At 42.2% G+C, this 19,913-nt stretch overlaps 1 protein-coding gene across 5 annotated transcripts in view; it reads left to right on the top strand.

The window, feature by feature from the left end:
- Positions 1-19,913, top strand: part of KIF1B (kinesin family member 1B) — a 73,096-nt gene that overhangs the window by 32,493 nt on the left and 20,690 nt on the right. For 3 of the 5 annotated variants that reach the window (XM_082070137.1, XM_082070136.1, XM_082070135.1), the window contains 6 exons: positions 11,079-11,175; positions 11,925-12,073; positions 12,669-12,847; positions 12,963-13,100; positions 13,853-14,101; positions 18,355-18,473. In XM_082070137.1, the coding sequence (XP_081926263.1) occupies positions 11,079-11,175; positions 11,925-12,073; positions 12,669-12,847; positions 12,963-13,100; positions 13,853-14,101; positions 18,355-18,473 (931 nt within the window). Of the gene's footprint in view, positions 1-3,471; positions 8,538-11,078; positions 11,176-11,924; positions 12,074-12,668; positions 12,848-12,962; positions 13,101-13,852; positions 14,102-18,354; positions 18,474-19,913 lie in introns of those variants that run through there. The other 2 variants (XM_082070138.1, XM_082070139.1) reach the window with 2 other exon arrangements.

The raw sequence follows: 19,913 nt of genomic DNA, 5'->3' as shown, positions 1-19,913 counted from the left end.
GAAGTAAAGCAAGACTTAGTTCAGAAGGGAAGTTAACGTGACTGATTTTTTCATCTCTGCAATTTTAGAGTTAAAAATTGTGTAGCTGGAAGTAGTATGGCAAAAATCAGTTCAATATGAAAAGAAACATAGTTTGAGTATCGAGTTTTGGCTGTGTGTCAAAGGAGATGCAAGTGATGGAATTCACTCCCTTAAATTTAGGCTGACGGGCATAAGTTAAACCATTGTATGAATTAAAGATATAAGAAACGGCTGGCTGGGGAGCTGCTTCACGTAAGGCTGCATTTCTAAAAGTGTTGTGGAGGGAATTTGTTTCCCTGTATACTCGAGATTAAGGGAAGATTCTTTAGATAGTGGGTTGTTTAACACCATGATAAAGTTGTTGATTTCTTTCAGCTTGCTTTGGTTTTGCTGGTTTCAATTAGTGGACAAAGGTGTAAGACTATCCTGCGTTACCAATATAATTCCTGAAGGACACCTTTCCTAGTTGGAAGGGGTCATATCAAACGAGCTCATTGGTTTGTTAAGCAGTATCCTGCTTATCACAATATCTAATAAGAACATTTCAGCAGACAGCAGAACTTTTTGTCAGATCCTGTCACTTCTGTGTCGCTGTATGCAGGGTCTGGGCAGGATTAATGCATTTGTACAACGGTAGTTGAATAGGGAAATCGGGAAATGCATTTCAGCTTGTAAACCTTAAAAGTATTTACATTGCTGTGGTATCTAGTGGCAGTATCAGGTTCTCTAACATACTGCTATGTGAGATTGATATTGAAAGATAAATATTCTTGTTCTAAGGTGGAGTCTAATCTTGGATATAAGAAGCTGGCTAATTCTGTTTACCAGATTGTTTTGGTTTTGTGCTGAGATTCCAACCAATTTGGGTGTATGTGTGTTAGATGTGCTATGCAAAAAAGATAAATAGCTTTTATCCCCCCAAATTTACAAAAATTCCCTTCAGCCACTTCGCAGTCCACCTCACTACCCGCTCATCCAGACCGCACTCCCTCAGTTCAGCTGTGAGGATGCTGTGGGAGACTGTGTCAGATGCCTCACTCAAGTCAAGGTAGATCACATCCACCACTCTGCCGTCATCCATCCATCTTGTTATATCCTCATAAAAGTCAATGAGGTTGGTGAAGCCATGTTGACTGCCCCAATGACCCTCTTATCCCTGGTATGCCTTGAGATGGCCCTAAGGAGAAGTCGTTCCATCAGTTTCCCAGGGATGGAGGTGAGGCTGACCGGTCTAGAGTTACCCGGGTCCTCCTTGCCCTTGTTGAAGACTGGAGTGACATTTGCTTTCCTCCAGTCCTCAGGCACCTCTCCCATTTCCCAAGACTTGGCAAAGATGATGGAGATGATCTGCAGATTGGGCTCTCCGTCCCTCTCAGAAGGGAATTGCCAACTACAATTACCCTTCTTTCTTTCTTATCTGAGGCGGTCTTGAGGCGTGGGGTCAGCTCCCTCTTTCTATATGACCTCGTAGGTGGGCCTTCTACCACATCCTCACCTACCTCCTCTTCAAGATCCAGGGCCTCAAACCTATTACGGAGGGGCACCTGGGGAAGCAAAGCAGGTAGGGAGGGCAGCTTTTTATATGCAAGACACACTTTACCCATAAGCTGTCATACGGTAATTCTGTAACCTGTAAGAATAATCCTGTGGAATCTGTGACTTCATGTTTGAGTAGTTTGTGTTTTGCCAATCTGGACGTAACTGTGAGTGTGTAGATTGTACAGCGTCTTCCTCCAGGGCATCTTTGGTTTCCACTGCAATATGCAGTTTGTTAGATGCTGTTTCCTTAGGCCACAAATATTGTCGCCTATAAAGTCACAAAGAGTTTGTTCTGTTTCCAGACCAGTGTTTTGCTTGTATTTTGGCCTAAACTAAGAGTTGTTTCTCTAGTGCTATTCTTCAATATTTAAAAACACATAAGGTCACAAAAAGCTCAAATAAAGTAAATCAGGTTGTGGAGCTTGTTGACCATAGGGCAAAACAGTGTTTCTTTTACTCCCTTCCATCATTCCCCAGACAAATGATATTGTATTCCCCGTTCTTCGTGGTCTTCCACCCGAAGTCCTAAGTCTAGAAACGTGATTTTGAGTCAGTGACCTGGGTTTCCGTTGGTTTTAGAATAACTGGCTGTTACTGTTCCTGATTTCTCATGTGTTATGGTTCTCTATGTGAAAAACAGGGACATTAGACAGAGGTTCATTAGAGACCGACTGCTGTGTTTTATTGGAGATGTTTGGATCACAATAGTACGTAGGACATTTTGTTTGTTAAAGAGCTGTTTTAAATTAATACTCCTTTAAAGAAAAGTGATCTGACTTGAATTCCCAGTTGCAGTAAGCAGTGACGGATACCCTTAACTGCTTGCAGTACACCTGGACAGACATCCCAGTGTATGGAAACCTGAAGCACTGCTCATTACAAATCATTTAGCAAAAGGTGGAAACCTTGAAGAAGCAAAACATGCGTAACTCTTAGCAAGTGTGTCGAAGCTCCAGGCTCTAGGGTTTGAGAAGAAGACAAATCAAGGATATCAAATAGAAAATTCACATTAAAATAATTGGCAGGAGGAAAAAAAAAGACATTACTGCTACGTTCTTGTGAAACTCATTCTGTGGACAGACAAGACTGTTAATGCTTTTTTTTCCTTTAAACTAAGCAACAAGGTGACAAATGGGGAGGAAAAAAAAAAACCAAGCCACAACCCACCTCTGAAACTCCGATTCTGGAAATCCTTTTAGCTTGTAGCAAGTCTTGGAGTATGAGCCACTGTCTTCACCTGTCTTAGCGGCACTTACAGTCCTTTTAACATTGAACCTTTCGGCTGCTTCTGTTTCGTTTTTTCTTATCGTCTAACACTTCTCTGGCTGCTATTGTAGTGAAGTGGATTCTAAACTTGAGCATCCCTGCAACACGTGCAACGTTACTAACCAGTGTTAACCCGACTTACTCTGGCTGCTCATGACATCTCCTCTGGCTGTTGTGCTCACCCACCTGGGGAGGATTTGCTGAAGGAAGCAACAGCACTCACCAAGGCAAAAGTGTGTGGCGGGGATGTGCATGTCTCTGTAGCATGTGTGAAGTGCAGTTTACACTTGGTTTTTAATTTTTTTTTAATCAGGAACTTGGTTTTAGTTGTTCTATTTAAAGATTTTGGAAGGCATTGGGAGGGAAGAATTTAGATTATCTGCTATTTTGAGATGACAAGACTTTTAAATGTAATGTTAATCTTAATTTAGTGAAGAGCTCCAATTTTGACAGTCCATGACTCTTGAAGATACCTCTTTAATGTCCTAACACTCAGTCTTCAGGGACTTCCTTATCCCTTGTTCTATTTTGTTTTTTTTTCATTTAGTTTTCTTTGCCTGCTACTTCTTGTTTAGCTTTTCCATTTTCTTACAATTTTAATTTTGGTTATTTTGGGGCCACTTCTTGATTTTTGTTTTTCCAAAGGATGCGGACTCTGATAGTGGGGATGATTCGGACAAGAGATCGTGTGAGGAGAGTTGGAGACTGATCACTTCCCTGAGAGAGAAGCTGCCCCCCAGCAAGCTCCAAACCATTGTAAAAAAGTGTGGCCTCCCCAGCAGTGGGAAGAAGCGAGAGCCTATTAAAATGTACCAGATACCCCAGCGGCGACGCCTTAGCAAAGACTCCAAGTGGGTTACCATCTCTGACCTAAAGATTCAGGCTGTGAAAGAGATTTGCTATGAGGTAGCGCTCAATGACTTCAGGCACACTAGGCAGGAGATTGAGGCTCTGGCCATTGTTAAAATGAAAGAGCTTTGTGCCATGTATGGGAAAAAAGATCCAAATGAGCGCGAATCCTGGCGAGCTGTTGCTCGGGATGTCTGGGATACAGTAGGAGTCGGAGATGAGAAAATTGAAGATGTTATGGCCAATGGGAAAGGAATAACTGACGTGGATGACCTTAAGGTGCATATAGACAAATTGGAAGATATTTTGCAAGAAGTGAAGAAGCAGAACAACATGAAGGATGAAGAAATAAAAGTTCTTAGAAATAAGATGCTAAAAATGGAGAAGGTTTTACCTCTGATAGGGTCTCCAGAGAAAGCTCAGTCGACCACAGCTAACGCTAAGTCTCCAAACTCTGCTGGTGTGGTGGATGTGGATAAGAAACCCGCGGATGACTTAAAAAGAAGTGAGAATGATGATCTTGCTAAAGAGGAGCGTGTTTCTCAGCTAATGGCAGGTGATCCAGCTTTCAGACGTGGGCGATTACGTTGGATGAGGCAGGAACAGATTAGATTTAAAAATCTGCAGCAGCAGGAAATAGCGAAACAGCTTCGTCGACAAAATATGCCTCACCGTTTTATTCCACCTGAAAATCGCAAGCCCCGCTTTCCTTTCAAAAGCAATCCCAAACATAGGAACTCGTGGAGTCCAGGCACCCATATAATTATCACAGAGGATGAAGTTATAGAGGTTAGAATTCCAAAAGAAGATGATAAGAACAAAGATGAAAACAAAGAAAAAGAAAGTAAAGCTGCTTCTAAAGACCCTCAGCAGCTCTGGAATCTTTATGGTCCCCAGAGGAATCAAGATAATATCCAAATTAACAGGCAGCAGTTAAACGCTCAGCCGCAGCCAAGCCCCCAGCAGCCGCCGTCGCCTCAGTTGCGCTGGAGAAGCAATTCTCTCAATAACGGCTCTCAGAAAGGTCTGCGGCGTCAGGCGTCGGGCTCGTCTGAATCGTTGCATTCGTACAGCGGGCAGCAGAACCCGGACCTGCAGACTTTCCAGCAAAAACGCCACATCCACCAGCACCGCCAGCCCTACTGCGGTCACGGCAGCGGAGGCGGCGCAGAAGGCAGCGCCGCCAGCTCCCACCCAAAACAGACTGACCGGCGTAACCACTATAACCAGTTTGTGACGCCCCCACGGATGAGGCGCCAGTTCTCAGCACCCAACCTCAAAGCGGGCAGAGAAACGACCGTATGATGAGTTGGCCGAGAGCAGTCTGGGGGAGGGACGCGGGGGCAATGCTGGCTTGTCGTTAAGGAACAGCCAGGATTGGCTTTGCTTTTGTGTCTTGGGGTTTGTTTGGCCAGGTAGAACTTGAGTAATTCGCTATACAAACACAAGGTACTGGCCCTTCAGCCCGGTCCGTTTGCATGTGGCTATTGTTGCGGTTTTAACAACATCGATTGGAAGAACACTCTGAAAAATTGTAACAACTTTTTTCATAGACTAGAAGCCTGGGAGGGAAGGATGTGGAGGGAGAACTTCCCTGCCAGCTCATTTACCAGGGGTTTTTTGTGTGTCTTGGAGTATTTTTCTAATGCTGAAAATATTATCTGGAACTTACCAAGTGCTACCTTCCTCCTGTGTTTTATGTAGACAATCAAAAGAGGAATTTAGTTTAGAGCATTGAATGTTTCTTGTGACCTTTTTCTTAGCAATAAGTAAACTTGCCATCTGGTTTTAAATTGATCTGGCTCTTCAGAACAGTATTTTCCACTCTTAACTCGAACTCTTAATAATAATAATAATAATAATCGATAAACCAAAAGTTGTCAGCTGACAAGATATGTGGCTTTTATATAGAGAAATTCAGAAGAGCTATTGGGTCACAACACTCCTACTCCCTGAGTAGATGGTTTTTTATCCCTTCTGCTTAAGTTCATAATGACTGGTATGAAATGGCTGTGACAGCTGAACCTGCCTGAATGGAATATTATGTCAAAAAATATATATATTTCTGAAGCAATACTTTGGAAATAAGCTTTTCTAATTCCCATTGTATTTCTAAATATAATAGTTTTAATTATTATACAGAGGTTGTTTGAAAGGAACTAGGATTTTTTGACATTCTGGTGCACGAAGAAGCCTCAAAAAGCTAATTCTTATTTTATGTTTTCAGCTTTCTCGGGCATGAGCCTGGGAGATGTTGTTGAAACAGTTCCGAAGATCTAGATATCACTACTTTGGCTGAATTCTCCTCCAAGATAGGAGAATTGAACTGTTTCTTCTTAATGTGATACCTCATGTTAGTGCCTCTGGTCTTGGATTAAACCCTTATTTCAAGACTTGTTTAATAGAGGAGAAGGTCACTTTGGGGAGATTCCTTTTCCTTCTCCTGACACTCAAAATCAAAGTTTAAAAAGTCTAATATCTATTTTAATCTGAAGAGGTCTATACTCGCAGGTGATTCGCCATAAAACAAATGCTTGTAATCCCTACTTCAGATAGTTTCAAACAAATTACAGCAAAACTATTGATAAAGGAATAGGCCTTATGGATTTGGGGGTTTATCTCACTTGGAGAGTCCCAATTTTAATGATACACTTTATTCTTTCTGAGTTTCTTAAAGTGCAAAACAAAATCATGCTTACTTGTAAAAATCTGTGGACTTAAGTATAAGCCAATCTAAAGCTTTGAGGACTTATTTTGCTTATGAAGTTAACTTGAAGGCAATTCTACCACCAACGTTGGCCACATGTGGTAAGATAGGTCTGCTTTGCAGTGTATCTGTACAGTTACGTGATTTGTGCCGTTTTGCACAAATATCCTTAATTTACTTGAGGTTGCTTATTTCTTGATTAAAATATAAGCCCTTGTGGTAATTGTTACTTCTGCGTGTTTCAGCATAGCTGTAGATGAGTAGGAAATGCCTCCAGCTTACTTTCCACCTTATTTTTGTTTGCTGTCCTGGTCCTGCCCGCCCCTCGCCCTGCCCAGCTGTGCGTGGTGTAGCTGCTGGTTGCAACGTGTGGTAAGTGGCAACCACGCACCATTTACTGCTTCATTAATCGAGTGTCAACTCTGAAGTCTCTGCACGTGTGTTGCTGATAGGATACTTGCCCTCTGATGGAGGAAAGTCAGTCCTCTGACTGTCCTAAAAGAATCAGCCGGTCCCATCACGTGGGACTTTATTTTTTTGTAGTGGCAGGTTTAATTCTGTGTCCAAATATGGCTTTGGAACTGGCATTTGTCTCCTGCTTTGGCCTACTTGAATGAAGGAAATAAAGCCTCATGTCCAAAAAAGTCTTGATTCTTAAAGAAAAGAAGCCTTGTAGATGAGCAATACTTTCTTTGAGCTTGAGTCAGAATTGCAAAATGCGTTTTGGACTGCAAGTAGTATTTTGCTCTTGCCTTTATTTTAGAATCGTGTTTTAGCAGCGCATTGCACTTTGTGCATATCAAGAGGAACGAGTTCTTTCATATCCTCAGAAAGGCTTGAACTCTGTTAAAGCGTGGTCAGGAAAATCCTCTCAATTCTGTAGGGATATGTGAGCCAGAGTCAGTCTGCATGGGACAGGTCCTAAAAAGGCCGAACCAATTTGATCTCGTGCCCCATTTTTGTTGAGGATTTTGGCTGCCTGTGTGAAATCACCATATGGTTGAACATGGAGTAATTTTGACGTCCATGCAACTACAAATACTGACATGAGATTAAAAAAAATTCTGCTACTTGATGTTTTAATGACAGACACTAAAATGTTTTTGCCAACTTATTTCAGCTTAAAAATCTGGGAAGAAATATCTGTAAATGCCTGGGTGGTGGTGGTGGTGATGACAATAGGTTCTTACCCCACTGTTCTAGTGCAGCACTAGAAAAACAACCCTGCTTATTCTGGTTTGACAAGAAAAGAAAAAGGATAGTCAGTGTCAAAATGGAACCCAGAGGAAGCAGCTTTTTTCCTGGATTTTTGGAGGATATTACAAAGTGAAACTTGATGGTGGGGATGGGGGGGGAAAGTCCTATAAAAATAATTGCCCACTTTAAGAACTGAATGTTAATTACAGTGCAGTGTCTCATCTGGTAAGGGAAGCAGTGTGAGAACTTGAGGATCTCCTTGCACTATGTTCAGAAATACGCACACCTCTCACTCCAAATGGAGCTAACGAACAGTTAGCAGTTAACGATCCGCTGCTTCTAGAGCAGCCGGTGTGAAAAGGCTTTCGGGTTGATGGGGATGTGGCATCCATGACCGGAGTGCTGTTCTAGGGAGCTGAGTTGCCGTTTTCAGGTGCTGATGTGCTGCCTCTGGCCCCCTGTGCCTTAGCCGTGGTTTCATAAACAGCCTTTGGGACTCAGCGGGGCCCCGCGGGTTTGGGAGGTGGGGGAACACGTGCCACTAATGCTCTTCTGATTGACTTCAGCGTCCTTTCTCGAATTGAAGGATCTGTCAAATTAGAGGATGCTATTTTTATCAGTACGTTCAGCATAGTTTCAATATCTCCCTCACTGTTTGTCCTTTATATGTTGAACTTTGTTCTTGATCCTTTATATATTGGAATTTGCCTCGGATACTTCCCATTGAACCACTTCAGGAGCTGCCACATGAGAAATCTATGCTGTGTACCCATTTGTACTGTAAAGAAAGCAGTGAGCTGCCTTTGAATTCAATGAGATTTTCAGATCTGTACATTGTTAAAGGAAAACCAAGTTTTGGATTGTCTTAGAGCAAGCATCTGCCTTGTGAAAAGCAGAACTGGTTTGTATTGTAACAAGTGCTCTTTCAATAAACTATGAAATACTCTTGTAAGTGTCAGACTTGTGTCAGTGAAATGGAAATGAAACTTTATTGTAGGCTTGTCCTGAGTTTATTTTTTGTCTGGGGTTGAAGTTTTTCTTGCAGAGTTGAAGAGGTTTCTTTAATTGTCCCTCAGTCTGATTATTTTAAGTCCATTCACCCTGATTTTTCTACTGTTACGTAACATGAAAAGCAACCTAGGTGGATTTGTGTCTACTGTTGCATAGTTTATTTTTTTCTTTTAAAAAAAAAAGCTTCTTATAGTGCAAGGACAAAGCGTACTTGTCTTCAGTGCTGTATCATCCCGTGTGCTGTTTGTTTAAATTCTGGAAGAAAATACAGAGCTGGTTGTTCTCTGTTTGCTCAGTGAAGACAAAGGAAACTGACTATTTTATATACCTTAAATGCAGGAGGGAATCACATACACTACAGACATACACCTTTGCAGACATCACATAGACCAAAGATTCGAAGTTGTTGTGGTACCGTGTTCTGCTTAAGATGCTGGTCCAGTCTGGTCATGCAAAGCCCGGCCTAGTCTGAGTGTGTGGTGTTAGTGTGGACTCAATAAAAAGTGTCTGCATATGTTAAACTTTCCTTTATCTAGGTATTTAAATGTACAGAAGATACCTGGCTCACAGGTAGAGAAGACAAGGAGCAGGTCTTTGGTTTGAGTGACTTTAGTGTGCCTGGGGTTTCGTGCTGGAAGTGGAATTCCCACAGTGAAATACTCCTCATTTTGACTCGTCCCTCTGCAGCTTTTCAGTTTCTCCAAAAGAATCTGATCCAAGATTCTCCTTAAACACTACTCAAAGAGCTTTTCCTTTCTTTATTTCTACAATCTAGCCACGCAGAATAACACCCTGAGATTATCTTCTTCAGACTACAGGAAAAGCAGTTATTTTGCCTTTCAGTGAAAGTAAGAGAAGCTTATTTCTGCCACTTCACATCTGACCTGTTTAATCTTGGTTTCAGATGTAATAGTGTTATTTACACAGATGGGGGAAAATATCAGAGAGAGCGCCTTTATGTTAACGAGTTTTTAAGAGTACACTGGGTATTTCAAAACTATAGGTAAGTCTGAAACTTCCTTAGTGAGTCTAGAATAGTTTTTTGGTGAATCATGAATTTCAGAAGGAATATCAAAAGAAAGCACATATGTTTGTTTTATCTGTAGTTCTTTTGCTGCTGGGCTGACGTTTCCTTACACTGTCAGTATGGAGCCACCTTAGAGTGAATGGAGGAGACACAAAGGAAGAAGGAGGAACATTTTAACTGAATACAATTTCAAGAGGAAACCAGATAATTAAAATGCAGCACTCATCCAAAGACCATATACCTTTAATCGTTCTGTTTTCTCTCCCTAAAGGTTCTGGGTATTGAATTAATGGTATTGAAAATTCCACACTTTGAGGTGGTTGTTTCTCAGAGCGTAGCTACTGGGTTTTAATGCTGCCTCCAGGAAATCTTCCTTGTAAACTTAAAGGAGCAAACTTCAGCTTTATCTCCTGACTGAACTTGTCTTAAATTTGACACAATCGCATTGTGGCAGGGTTAAGTACAATACTTGGCTGTATGAAACCAAAGTCCTGTAGCTGTTGAGATGGGATACTTAAATAGGATGGGAGGAGAGTGTAAAGCTTTCCTTGTATAGGGCTGTTAGACTTCTGAATGCATTCCTGGAGAAGAATTTTAGCATTTGGAGCTGTGGAAGAGAGAAGGAAGCCAGTTTAATTTGTGTAATCTGTGCAAAGGATTATCTTCAAAAAATCAAATACAGTAGCGAGATAGGCTCTTGAGACCTGAAGCACAGTGACTGTGTCTGTTCTAAATATCTTGAATTTGTATTTGTTTTACCAGCAAATAATCAAAGGGTCTCTAGGTCTTAGCAGCATTTCTTTCAAGGCATGATTATGCTGGACAGGAAGAAAATGCTCCAAGAGCAGAAGGTATTGTTGAAGTGCTCCTTGTGGGGAGACCTGCACAGGCTTTTCTGCCCACTTGCCAAGGCGATGGAGTTTTGTTCACCTCCTGACGTGTGAAATACACGTGTGAGAGCGCGATACATCCCAAGAGGAAAAGCTAATTGAAAACAAAATGTCTTTTTCTAAAATCTGAAATGAATTTTTTTGTATCAAAAGGCAAATCAGTGGTGCTGTTAATACTTCTGTTTGAGAAAATGAAGATGAATAATCATCCTCTTTTAAACTTATTTCTGTATTTTCTCTATTTCTGCCTCTTTGCTACCTCCCTAAAAGCAGCAAGCAGGTCCCCCAAAATCCCTTTTTTCCAGTCTTGAGCAAAAAAAATAAATCCTAAACCTTTCCATCTTACAGACACTTAGCATGTACGTGTGATGATTTTAAAAAGCAACGCTGCTATCTTAATCGTATCAGCCGCTGTCATCTCTCTTTCAAGGACAGATGTTGGTGCGACCTCTGAGCGTTAATGGAGATGTCTCTGTATTTGTTGTGTCTGTCACTCCTCTGAGGTGTGAGTCTCTTCGCTGCTCTCCTGGCTTGTCTGTCCTCCTACACGGTTTCTCCTCTCTCCCCGCAGGACTATGAGAGTAAACTGCAGGCCTTACAGAAGCAGGTAGAGACACGATCCTTGGCAGCTGAAACAACCGAGGAGGAAGAGGAAGAAGAAGAAGAAGGTGAGTTTGAAGCTGAAAATAATTTGGCTACAGCCAAGCCTAAAGGAATAGTTGCTCTAGTATCTTCACAACAGATAGAAAACTCACTTTGGAAAGCTGCGAAACAATAACTTCTTATCCATAATCCTCACAGCACGGAGATGTAAAGTACCTAGGATTAGAATAAGTTCCACATAAACAGTAGATATAAATCCCCAAATTCAATTGATGCATGAAATGTGTTAGTTGAACTACAGTATTTGGTTTGGTGGTCCTGAATTGGAAGGAATCTGTCTTTTCTTGGCACTAATGGAGTTCGAATGTCAAACCAAAATAATACCATTGCCTTGTTTTGACTTTGCAGTTTCTTTTCTTGGTAGGAATTCTTAGACTTCATGCTGTGACATGTCTGGATAACCCCATTTCTGGACAGTGGATAGAGTTTATTATAGAGCTTATTATTCCTGTAATACTTGCTTTCATTCCACTGTCTCAGCGTTTGGCTGTAATGAGTAATTTAAAGTCATAGGAATAGAATCTATCTTGTTTTCTCTGTTCCAAATCTCCTAGTTGATCATTATATGTCCAGTAACAGTGGTGAGGATGTTTGGATCCAGTTTTTCCTCAATGAATAATAAAAATCCAAGTTTCTGCTCCTCTCTACCAGCAAAGGTGTTGAGAAGCTGGCGACACAGCAGCAGTGTTAGGTACTGCAGGGGTGGTTTAGAGAAGAAGCCACAGTGTTTGATTTCTCTGTTTCTCTGTCCTAGTGCCCTGGACACGACACGAGTACGAACTCGCACAGTGGGCTTTCAGGAAGTGGAAATGTCACCAGTTTACTTCCCTGAGGGACCAGCTCTGGGGAAATGCCGTGTATCTGAAAGAGGCCAACGCAATCAGTGTAGAGTTAAAGAAAAAGGTAGGGACATACAGAGTAGCTTTTTGAGTTTTCTGACTCATCAGTTTTGACTGCATAATTGTGCTTCAAACAGAGTTACTTGCAGTCTTTAAAGTTATGTGTCTCTTGCTTGTTAGTTTGGACTTTAAAAGGGTTTGGGAAACCAGGAGTCTCTGACTCAGACTTCTGAATGATCATCCCGTGCAAATCTGGTTGATAGATGCTCCTCTTCTTCGTTTCCCTTATGCTGTTCCTGTCAATATCATAAGCACGTGTACATCTCTCCAGGGCCCTGTCTTTTCCTTTTTGCTTTTAACTTCATGTGGTCATTCATCCTATCAAGAGAAGTGGGTGCTGCAGAATCCGCTGGGTCTATAGTTTTCCAGACCTCTGCCAGCTGTGGTAATGAAGGCAAGATGCATGTTCTCAGCTGTAAAATGTTTGATGCCATTTTGAGGGGGGAAAAAAACCCAGACATTAAAAAAACCCCAGAATCTATTCACAGAGGCGAAAGTTGAACTGGCTTCATATGTTGCTTTGGGTTAGGTCTCTGTCCCCTTTGTGATGCTGATATCTGACTTCTCAGAGCTAAAGTAATTCTTGTGTTTCCATGCAGGTGCAGTTTCAGTTTGTCCTGCTGACAGACACCCTCTACTCACCGCTGCCACCAGAGCTGTTGCCCCCTGAGCTGGAGAAGACCCGGGACAACAGACCTTTCCCCCGCACAGTGGTAGCTGTGGAGGTCCAGGATCTGAAGAACGGAGCAACGCATTACTGGTCCCTAGAAAAACTCAAGTATGTAAATATTACTGGAGAACAGACTTCCTTACATCAATGTACTCCACGTTGCATTGTCTACTGTTGTTATTCGCTCCCTGTTAATTGTTAAATCCCGCTTTCTTCTATGCAGGCAGAGGTTGGACCTGATGCGCGAGATGTACGACAGGGCTGGGGAAATGGCGTCGAATGCGCAGGATGACGGTGAAAGCACAATGACGGGCAGCGACCCCTTTTACGATCGGTTTCATTGGTTTAAGCTGGTTGGAAGGTATGTGACAATCATCTCAAGTGTTGGGTCACTGGTAACTCTGGTCAGTTCTGGCTGAACTTAGGATGTGGTTATAAACCCTGTGGCCGCTAGCGTTAGTTGTGTGTGGTGTCTTTCAGGGATTTCTGACTTAGAATATAGTGAAGAGCAGAAAATGCTCTTCAGAATGTTGCCAGTTCTGGTGTAACCTTGTAGGATCTGGTTTGACTGATCCCTTAGTAAGTTATAAGTTTAGCTTTAAGAAAAGGTAGCTGGCTAATGCTGTCTAAAGTCACTGGAGCACAGCTGTGGGAATACGAAGGACACTGGAAGCTGAGGGGAACAGTCACAGGGCCGTACTTACCTGTGTGGTTCAAATGGTTTGGTCATACCCTTTAGAAACACCTAACACCCGATGGGATTCTTTAATATTTCCTGATGTCTGCTGCACCTTCACAATATTTTTATTTACAAAAATGCTACACGTTGGAAACAAGAGTTGTAGCTCTGAGAAGTAGATGTGCTCTCAATATCTGTACGTCTGGCCATGTTTATATTCATTTCTCATTTGCTTTCTGCTCAGTTCGAGGACGCTCTTTTTCCTGATTTTGTTTAGCAATCCCTTCCCTTACGTTTCGTTGCAGTCCAGATGGTCTGAAGCCTTTTCTTGTTGTTCAGGTGGTCTCTGTGTTGATGGCAACAGACGGCTGTTAAATGAAGCTTTCTTCTCTCCCCTCACTCTGTTAATCGGTATTCCGTTAACTGATATCTAGCTCCCCCATATTCCACGGCTGCGTGAACGAGCGCCTTGCCGATCGCACGCCCTCCCCCACTTTCTCCACGGCCGACTCCGACATCACTGAACTGGCTGACGAGCAGCAGGATGAGATGGAGGACTTTGATGATGAGGCCTTTGTGGATGATACCGGCTCCGACGCTGGAACCGAGGAGGGATCAGACCTCTTCAATGATGGGCGCGACCCGTTTTACGACCGATCCCCTTGGTTCATTTTAGTGGGAAGGTTGGTGAGGTTACTGTGAGAATGGCCAAAAGGGACCAGCTCTTGCTGTAGGCTGCAATGGCTTTGCCTTGTACTGCATAGAGTATCTCGTAAGCCAGCCAAAATACCTATACACATAAATTGGAATTGCCAGAGAATGAGCATAGGGTAACATTGTTTTAAATTCCCATGTCAGAGGCCATGAAACCTAAATAATAATGGAGAAAATAACCCTTAGATGCAACAATGCAAGACTCTGCTCTCCTCTCTTCTGCTCCCACTCCCCTAGTGATGGTTTCTTTGCTTGTTTGACCAGTCTGTAAGCCAATCTGCTTGTTAAAACCGTAAGGGGAGTGGTTACCACAGTGTTGTACAAAAGAGGGGTAAGACTCCATGGCTGGCGGAAGGACAGAACAAAGGAGAAGGGACCAGAGCTTGGCTTCATCCTTTTCTGTGACCGTAAGCAGGGACGGTCAGGGAGGCAGGATCTTTTTGCAGTTTCTTCGAATGCAAGAAGCTTGATTGTATTATTTGTAAAAATGGGGTACTGGGTTTGTCAGTCTTCTATCAAGCTTTTAGATCAGCTTAGCTGTATTGTCAAACCTCATTCTTTGTCTTTAGTGGAACTACTTAAAAGTTGTGACTAAAACTTGGAACTTCCTTAATCTAGTCTTCGCAACAAAAATCACAGTTACTAAAGATGCAAGAAATTGCATTACTCCTCTTTGATCTCTGTGAGTTTGCACCCTTAGCTGCCATGTCTGATAATGTGTTTTGTAAGACTGAATTCTTTCGGGACAATCTGATCCACAAGAGTCAGTTTGGCAAATGGAGGTGGTTCCAGTCAGTGAGTTAGAGCGTCCGTGCGCCGCCGGCAGTGGCTGGGACGGCGTTTTGTGGCAGCGCTGGCAGACCCGGCGCGTTGTCCGCGGTGCCTGGGCTTTCAGAGCACGACCTGCGGTGCTTGGGAAAAAGTCGAGCTATTCACCTTCATTTCACAAACTCTTCAGGAAGCACAGCACAAGCTGAGCAAATACGGTGGATAATGGAGGCAGTTGTGCTTCCTGGCAATGACACAACTTGCTTCCCATTTCTGTGTGTTAAAGAGAATACTGAGCCCTCTGTCTATAGGCGATTACGGGTAGTGGCCTGAAGCATGTGTGCTGCACATAATGGGAGCTCTGCTTGGCTTGGAAATTGTAGCGAGGAGTGACACTCAGTTTGCATTATCTCTGAGCAGACAGCTGAATGGCTTTTTCCCAGTTGTTGGTTGCTGTTTTCTGTTTCTATTCCCGTTGTGTTCTGCCAGCAGAAAGCTGTCGGACTGTTTAGCACCAAGACGCATTCAATTTATAACAAAACCAAAATTCCTGGAGAGGGGGTCATCAGCAATAATGAGTCAGGTCACAAAGGAGAGGAGGAGAAGGAGAAATAGGTCTTGTAGTTCTCTGACTCCCTGGGCATCACAGTGTTTTTCTTCTCTCCCTGTGCTGTGACTCTTTTGCTTGTACTATAACTATTAAGGAAAAAAGAGCTGGTCCCTTTAGACATCTCTTCTGGCATGTTGGGCTGTCTTTAAGACTGATTTATTTAATACTGTGACATATCAAGCATTTGCTATGTTTTTAAGGGAGGTGGGAGAGTACTATGGGATATTTTATTTAAATCTTGAATTGACGTGTTTATTTTGAAAAAACTCCATCGTCATTCTGAGTTCTCTTGCTTTTTTTCTATTTTTTTTTTTTTTTCAAATTGTGTTTGTTAGATTTCATTTCTGGTTTTGTCATTATGCCATTTTACCTCACCAATCTTTTCGCTAATACAGCTCCCCCCTTTCAGTCTGCTGGGCTCAGGTGTAGGGGACACTGAAATACGGGATGTGTGGGGAGTTGGGGTCCTCCCAAACGTGGCAAGAGGAGGAGGAGAACATTAAGATATAATTCACTCTTACCTTGGTACTGTCTTGTGATGGAGCAGATGGGAAGGCACTGGAAAGCAATATTGCTGCATAAAGCAGCTCTTTTCTCTGCACAGCAAACGTGCTGTTGCTCTCCAGTCTACAGAAGAGATCCAGCATTTTCATCACCACACAGGAAGCTTAAAACTTCTTGTATTATGTCCTTTTCTTCTCTAAGTTCGAACACTCCCAGTGGGCCGGGTGACTGCGTGGAAGGAGGTTAAGGAAGATGAGAAATATCTTTTCTCTTTGCGATTGTCATTTTACGGAGGTGACCAAATTGTAATTGCTAATCAAGCTGATTGCTTTGTCATGTGTTGGGCAGCAGCTTCAGAACTCAGCCATGCAAATAAAAAACATGTTTATTTTCCATGCAGTGAATGCTTTCCCTGCCGCTGCTTTGGCTTTGAAGCAGGAAGGTTTCTGTACTGACGTGCCTCAGTTAGTGAAACTGCCTCTTGCTGTATACAGATCAATGTGAGGCTATTGAGGTTCCTTTCTCTTGGGGAAAAATGTCCATTCTCCTTAACTTCAAATGTGTTTTTTCATGTTGACCATATAACTGCATACCTTCCTAAACTCCATCCATATAATGTTTTCTTAGAGAAAAAAAGGTAAACTTCCCATTTTCTTCCTTTCAGTGTAGTCTTTTCTGCCTTCCGCTGCTTGGTCAGTGCCTCCCTCCCTTCGGAGCAGACTGAAAAGGAATTAGATCCTAATCTTAGTCAAGTGTTACGTTGCAGTCGGTTTTTGTTGTCATATGGTTTTCTTCATTTTTTGTTTTGCTACTTCAGAGCGCATTAATCATCTTCTTCTCTATTGCGTTTTGTCACCACCTTGTTTTATAGTAGTGTTGTATTTGTCTCTTTGGTTCTCAACTGACACTTGTCATTTCAAGACAATCCATGGGAGTGGGCACCTGAACCCGAGGAGAAACACGTACCCTTTCACCCTTTGGTCCTGAGCATTGTGGCACAAGGAATCGAGTTTTATTAGTCTTGCTGTGTTCACGGAATAAATTCTGCAGCTGAGAGGCAGTGAACATCTTTATTTCTCTGTCCTCTTTTGTCATGCAGGACTTGCCCTATGAATATCAAACAGTAACAGTTATAATTTGAGGATTTAATTATACTTCATAATAAAGACTAATAAAAAGGACTGCAAGAAGGAAATCCAGTTAAATGACTAGTCTTTAGTATAATTTAATATGCATAAATTCATAATCATTACATACATAATTGGTTAGTCACTTTAAGGACTGGTAAAATTATTAGTTAAACTTCTATGCATCTCAGTGTTTTTCTGAACTCAAGCAGCTCACTTACAGCCTTCAATTTTTTCCAGTTGTTGAGAGCCGTTCGGTTTCTGACTTCTTACGCTTCTCAACATTAAAAGTTTTGCTCAAGCTCATCACACCAAAGAGTGTTTTTCAGAACTTTTGCCATCATATCAGAAACATAAAATAACTTACTAGCGTTAGTCTAACTTTTAATTAAAAATCTGTACAATAAAACATGTTAACTTACTGTTCCAAAATAGACCCTGCTTGTATATAACTTTACAAGTTAGCGTATGGCAGCTGCAATACTGCTTTTCCTATTGTAAACTGTAATTTCTTAGCAATTGCTCCAGAATACTGTTGTGGTGTTTTGTTGTTTGTATAGTTTTTAAAGATATAAATGTAATACTCCAAAATCTATTTAGCTGTTAAGACTCTGGGTCTTCCCCTATCCTTACACTCAGTGAATCTTCCCAGACAGTGGAGGTGACTTACGGTTTATTAGGGATTTCTCATTACTCTGTATGCAGTGTTACCAAACCTACATAGAAGAGAGAAAACATTCATTCAGTCTCTTTTGAAGAGTGTTTTAATACGTTTGGTAACATTTTTAAGTCTGTGTGAGCACAGTAGATCAATACCCTTCTAATTTATCACTTCAAGTTACACTCATGGGGTAGAAACTCCAACAATTCTTTATAATCAGTAGTTCCTTAGTAGACTTTACCATCCTGCTAACAGCTCCAACTGTGGAACATTTAAAAATTACCTTTTACAAAAGCGTCATCTTAAATTGTCTCCTTCGTACGTTTTGTAACTCACTAATACAACGCTGTGTCTCCGCTACGCTGTGGTTCAGAGCCTTTGGGGGCTTCACCTGGTGCACAACCCGCACCCGTGGCCACGCTGCAGGTCGAGTAGCTGGAGTAAAGTAGACTCTGGAGATCTGAGTGTCCCACCAGCCAACCAAACCCTGCGGGCGGGATTTGTGGACGATCACCTGACACCCTCTGTGTTTTCTTTCCTTCCTCTTACCAGAGCGTTCGTCTACCTGAGCAACCTGCTGTACCCAGTGCCTCTGATTCACAGAGTAGCTGTTGTTAGCGAGAAAGGAGAAGTCCGAGGATTTCTGCGAGTAGCAGTGCAAGCTATAGCAGGTGAGAAACACTGACAGCTTTACATTGCAACTCCTTGGTACAATATGAGACCTGAATAGTTTTAGTGATGCAAAGAATGTTTGTTCTTAATCACAGAATCCCAGAATGTCAGGGATTGGGAGGGACCTGGAAAGCTCATCCAGTGCAATCCCCCCATGGAGCAGGAACACCCAGCTGAGGTTACACAGGAAGGTGTCCAGGCAGGTTGGAATGTCTGCACAGAAGGAGACTCCACAACCCCCTGGGCAGCCTGGGCCAGGCTCTGCCACCCTCACTGGGAAGAAGTTTCTTCTCAAATTTAAGTGGAACTTCTTGTGTTCCAGTTTGTACCCATTACCCCTTGTCCTATCACTGGTTGTCACTGAGAAGAGCCTGGCTTTTAAAATGATGGTGTTGATCGCTGAAGTTTATACCTGACAACTAATGCAACACTGCTTTTGAAGCCAGTGAAAAGGCTAGCTAGCGTCAGTAAGTCTAAAAACTAAAAATAAAGCAAAGGTTTTCTTTCTAGCACACAGTATAAACGGTGGACAAGGGTATACGCAGGTTTGATAGCTGTGGTGACTTGCAGAAAAGTTAAATGTACCAAGTGTTTGCTTTTCTCAAACTCTACTTTTAAATACTGTGTGGAAATGTGTTCCTCCATTGCTGAATAGCACATGAAGAAGTTCCTGAACTGATGGTTTTCAGCACAGTATAAACAGGAATCAGCAGCAGTTTTCCATTTTGTTGCCTCACTAAAATGCGTTGAGACTTAGAAGCTGCTTTAACATACGGTTTAATCACCAAGACTTAACCAGCTTTTCAGGCGAGAAGTGTAGGTACATGTGTGCCAGAGCTTAACTGCAGCGCACTAGTCAGCTGCTAATATTTCATCCTTTCCTGTGAGGTGAGCTGGTCGAGTTTTACTGTTGGTAGACAGCCATGTCTTATTCATGCTGGTGAGAGCACAGATGCTTCCCATAATATGTCCTTCCCAGCAGTGGCTAACTGCCAGCGTTTCTTTATTGTTTAGGTAGGGTAGCCCTGGAAGTTTCACTCTCCATGGGAACGTGTAATGAAATCTCAGACTCTGAAGATGTGTAAGAATCACTCTGGCAGGGACTAAAACAGCGAGTGAAATAAAATCTATTTTAATGTGTACAAAAGTCTCGTTTCTAGTTTGGTTTGGTCTCCTTAGCATTTGTCAGATATTTCCAAATAAGTACTCTATTTATCCATCCAAATAAATGGAGTAATGGTTAATAGAAATTGAACTGGGGACACCTCTTGAAAAAGGCCCATGGCATTACTTGGTCCCTAAGAGAAGCTTCGGAATACATTCTTAATCTTGGGATTTGTCCTGCAAGCATGTATTTCTGGGGGAAAAATAGCTGGTGTTTAACCAGACCTCGTTGTTACTCTCACAAAGAGAGATGAAGTAGATTGTACGGACGGTGC

The sequence above is a fragment of the Streptopelia decaocto genome (assembly GCF_964273445.1).
Source record: "Streptopelia decaocto genome assembly, chromosome: 20".
In the NCBI taxonomy this organism is placed as follows: Eukaryota; Metazoa; Chordata; class Aves; order Columbiformes; family Columbidae; genus Streptopelia; species Streptopelia decaocto.
The sequence above is the reverse complement of the archived record's forward strand: the minus strand, read 5'-3'. Positions and strand labels throughout refer to the sequence as shown.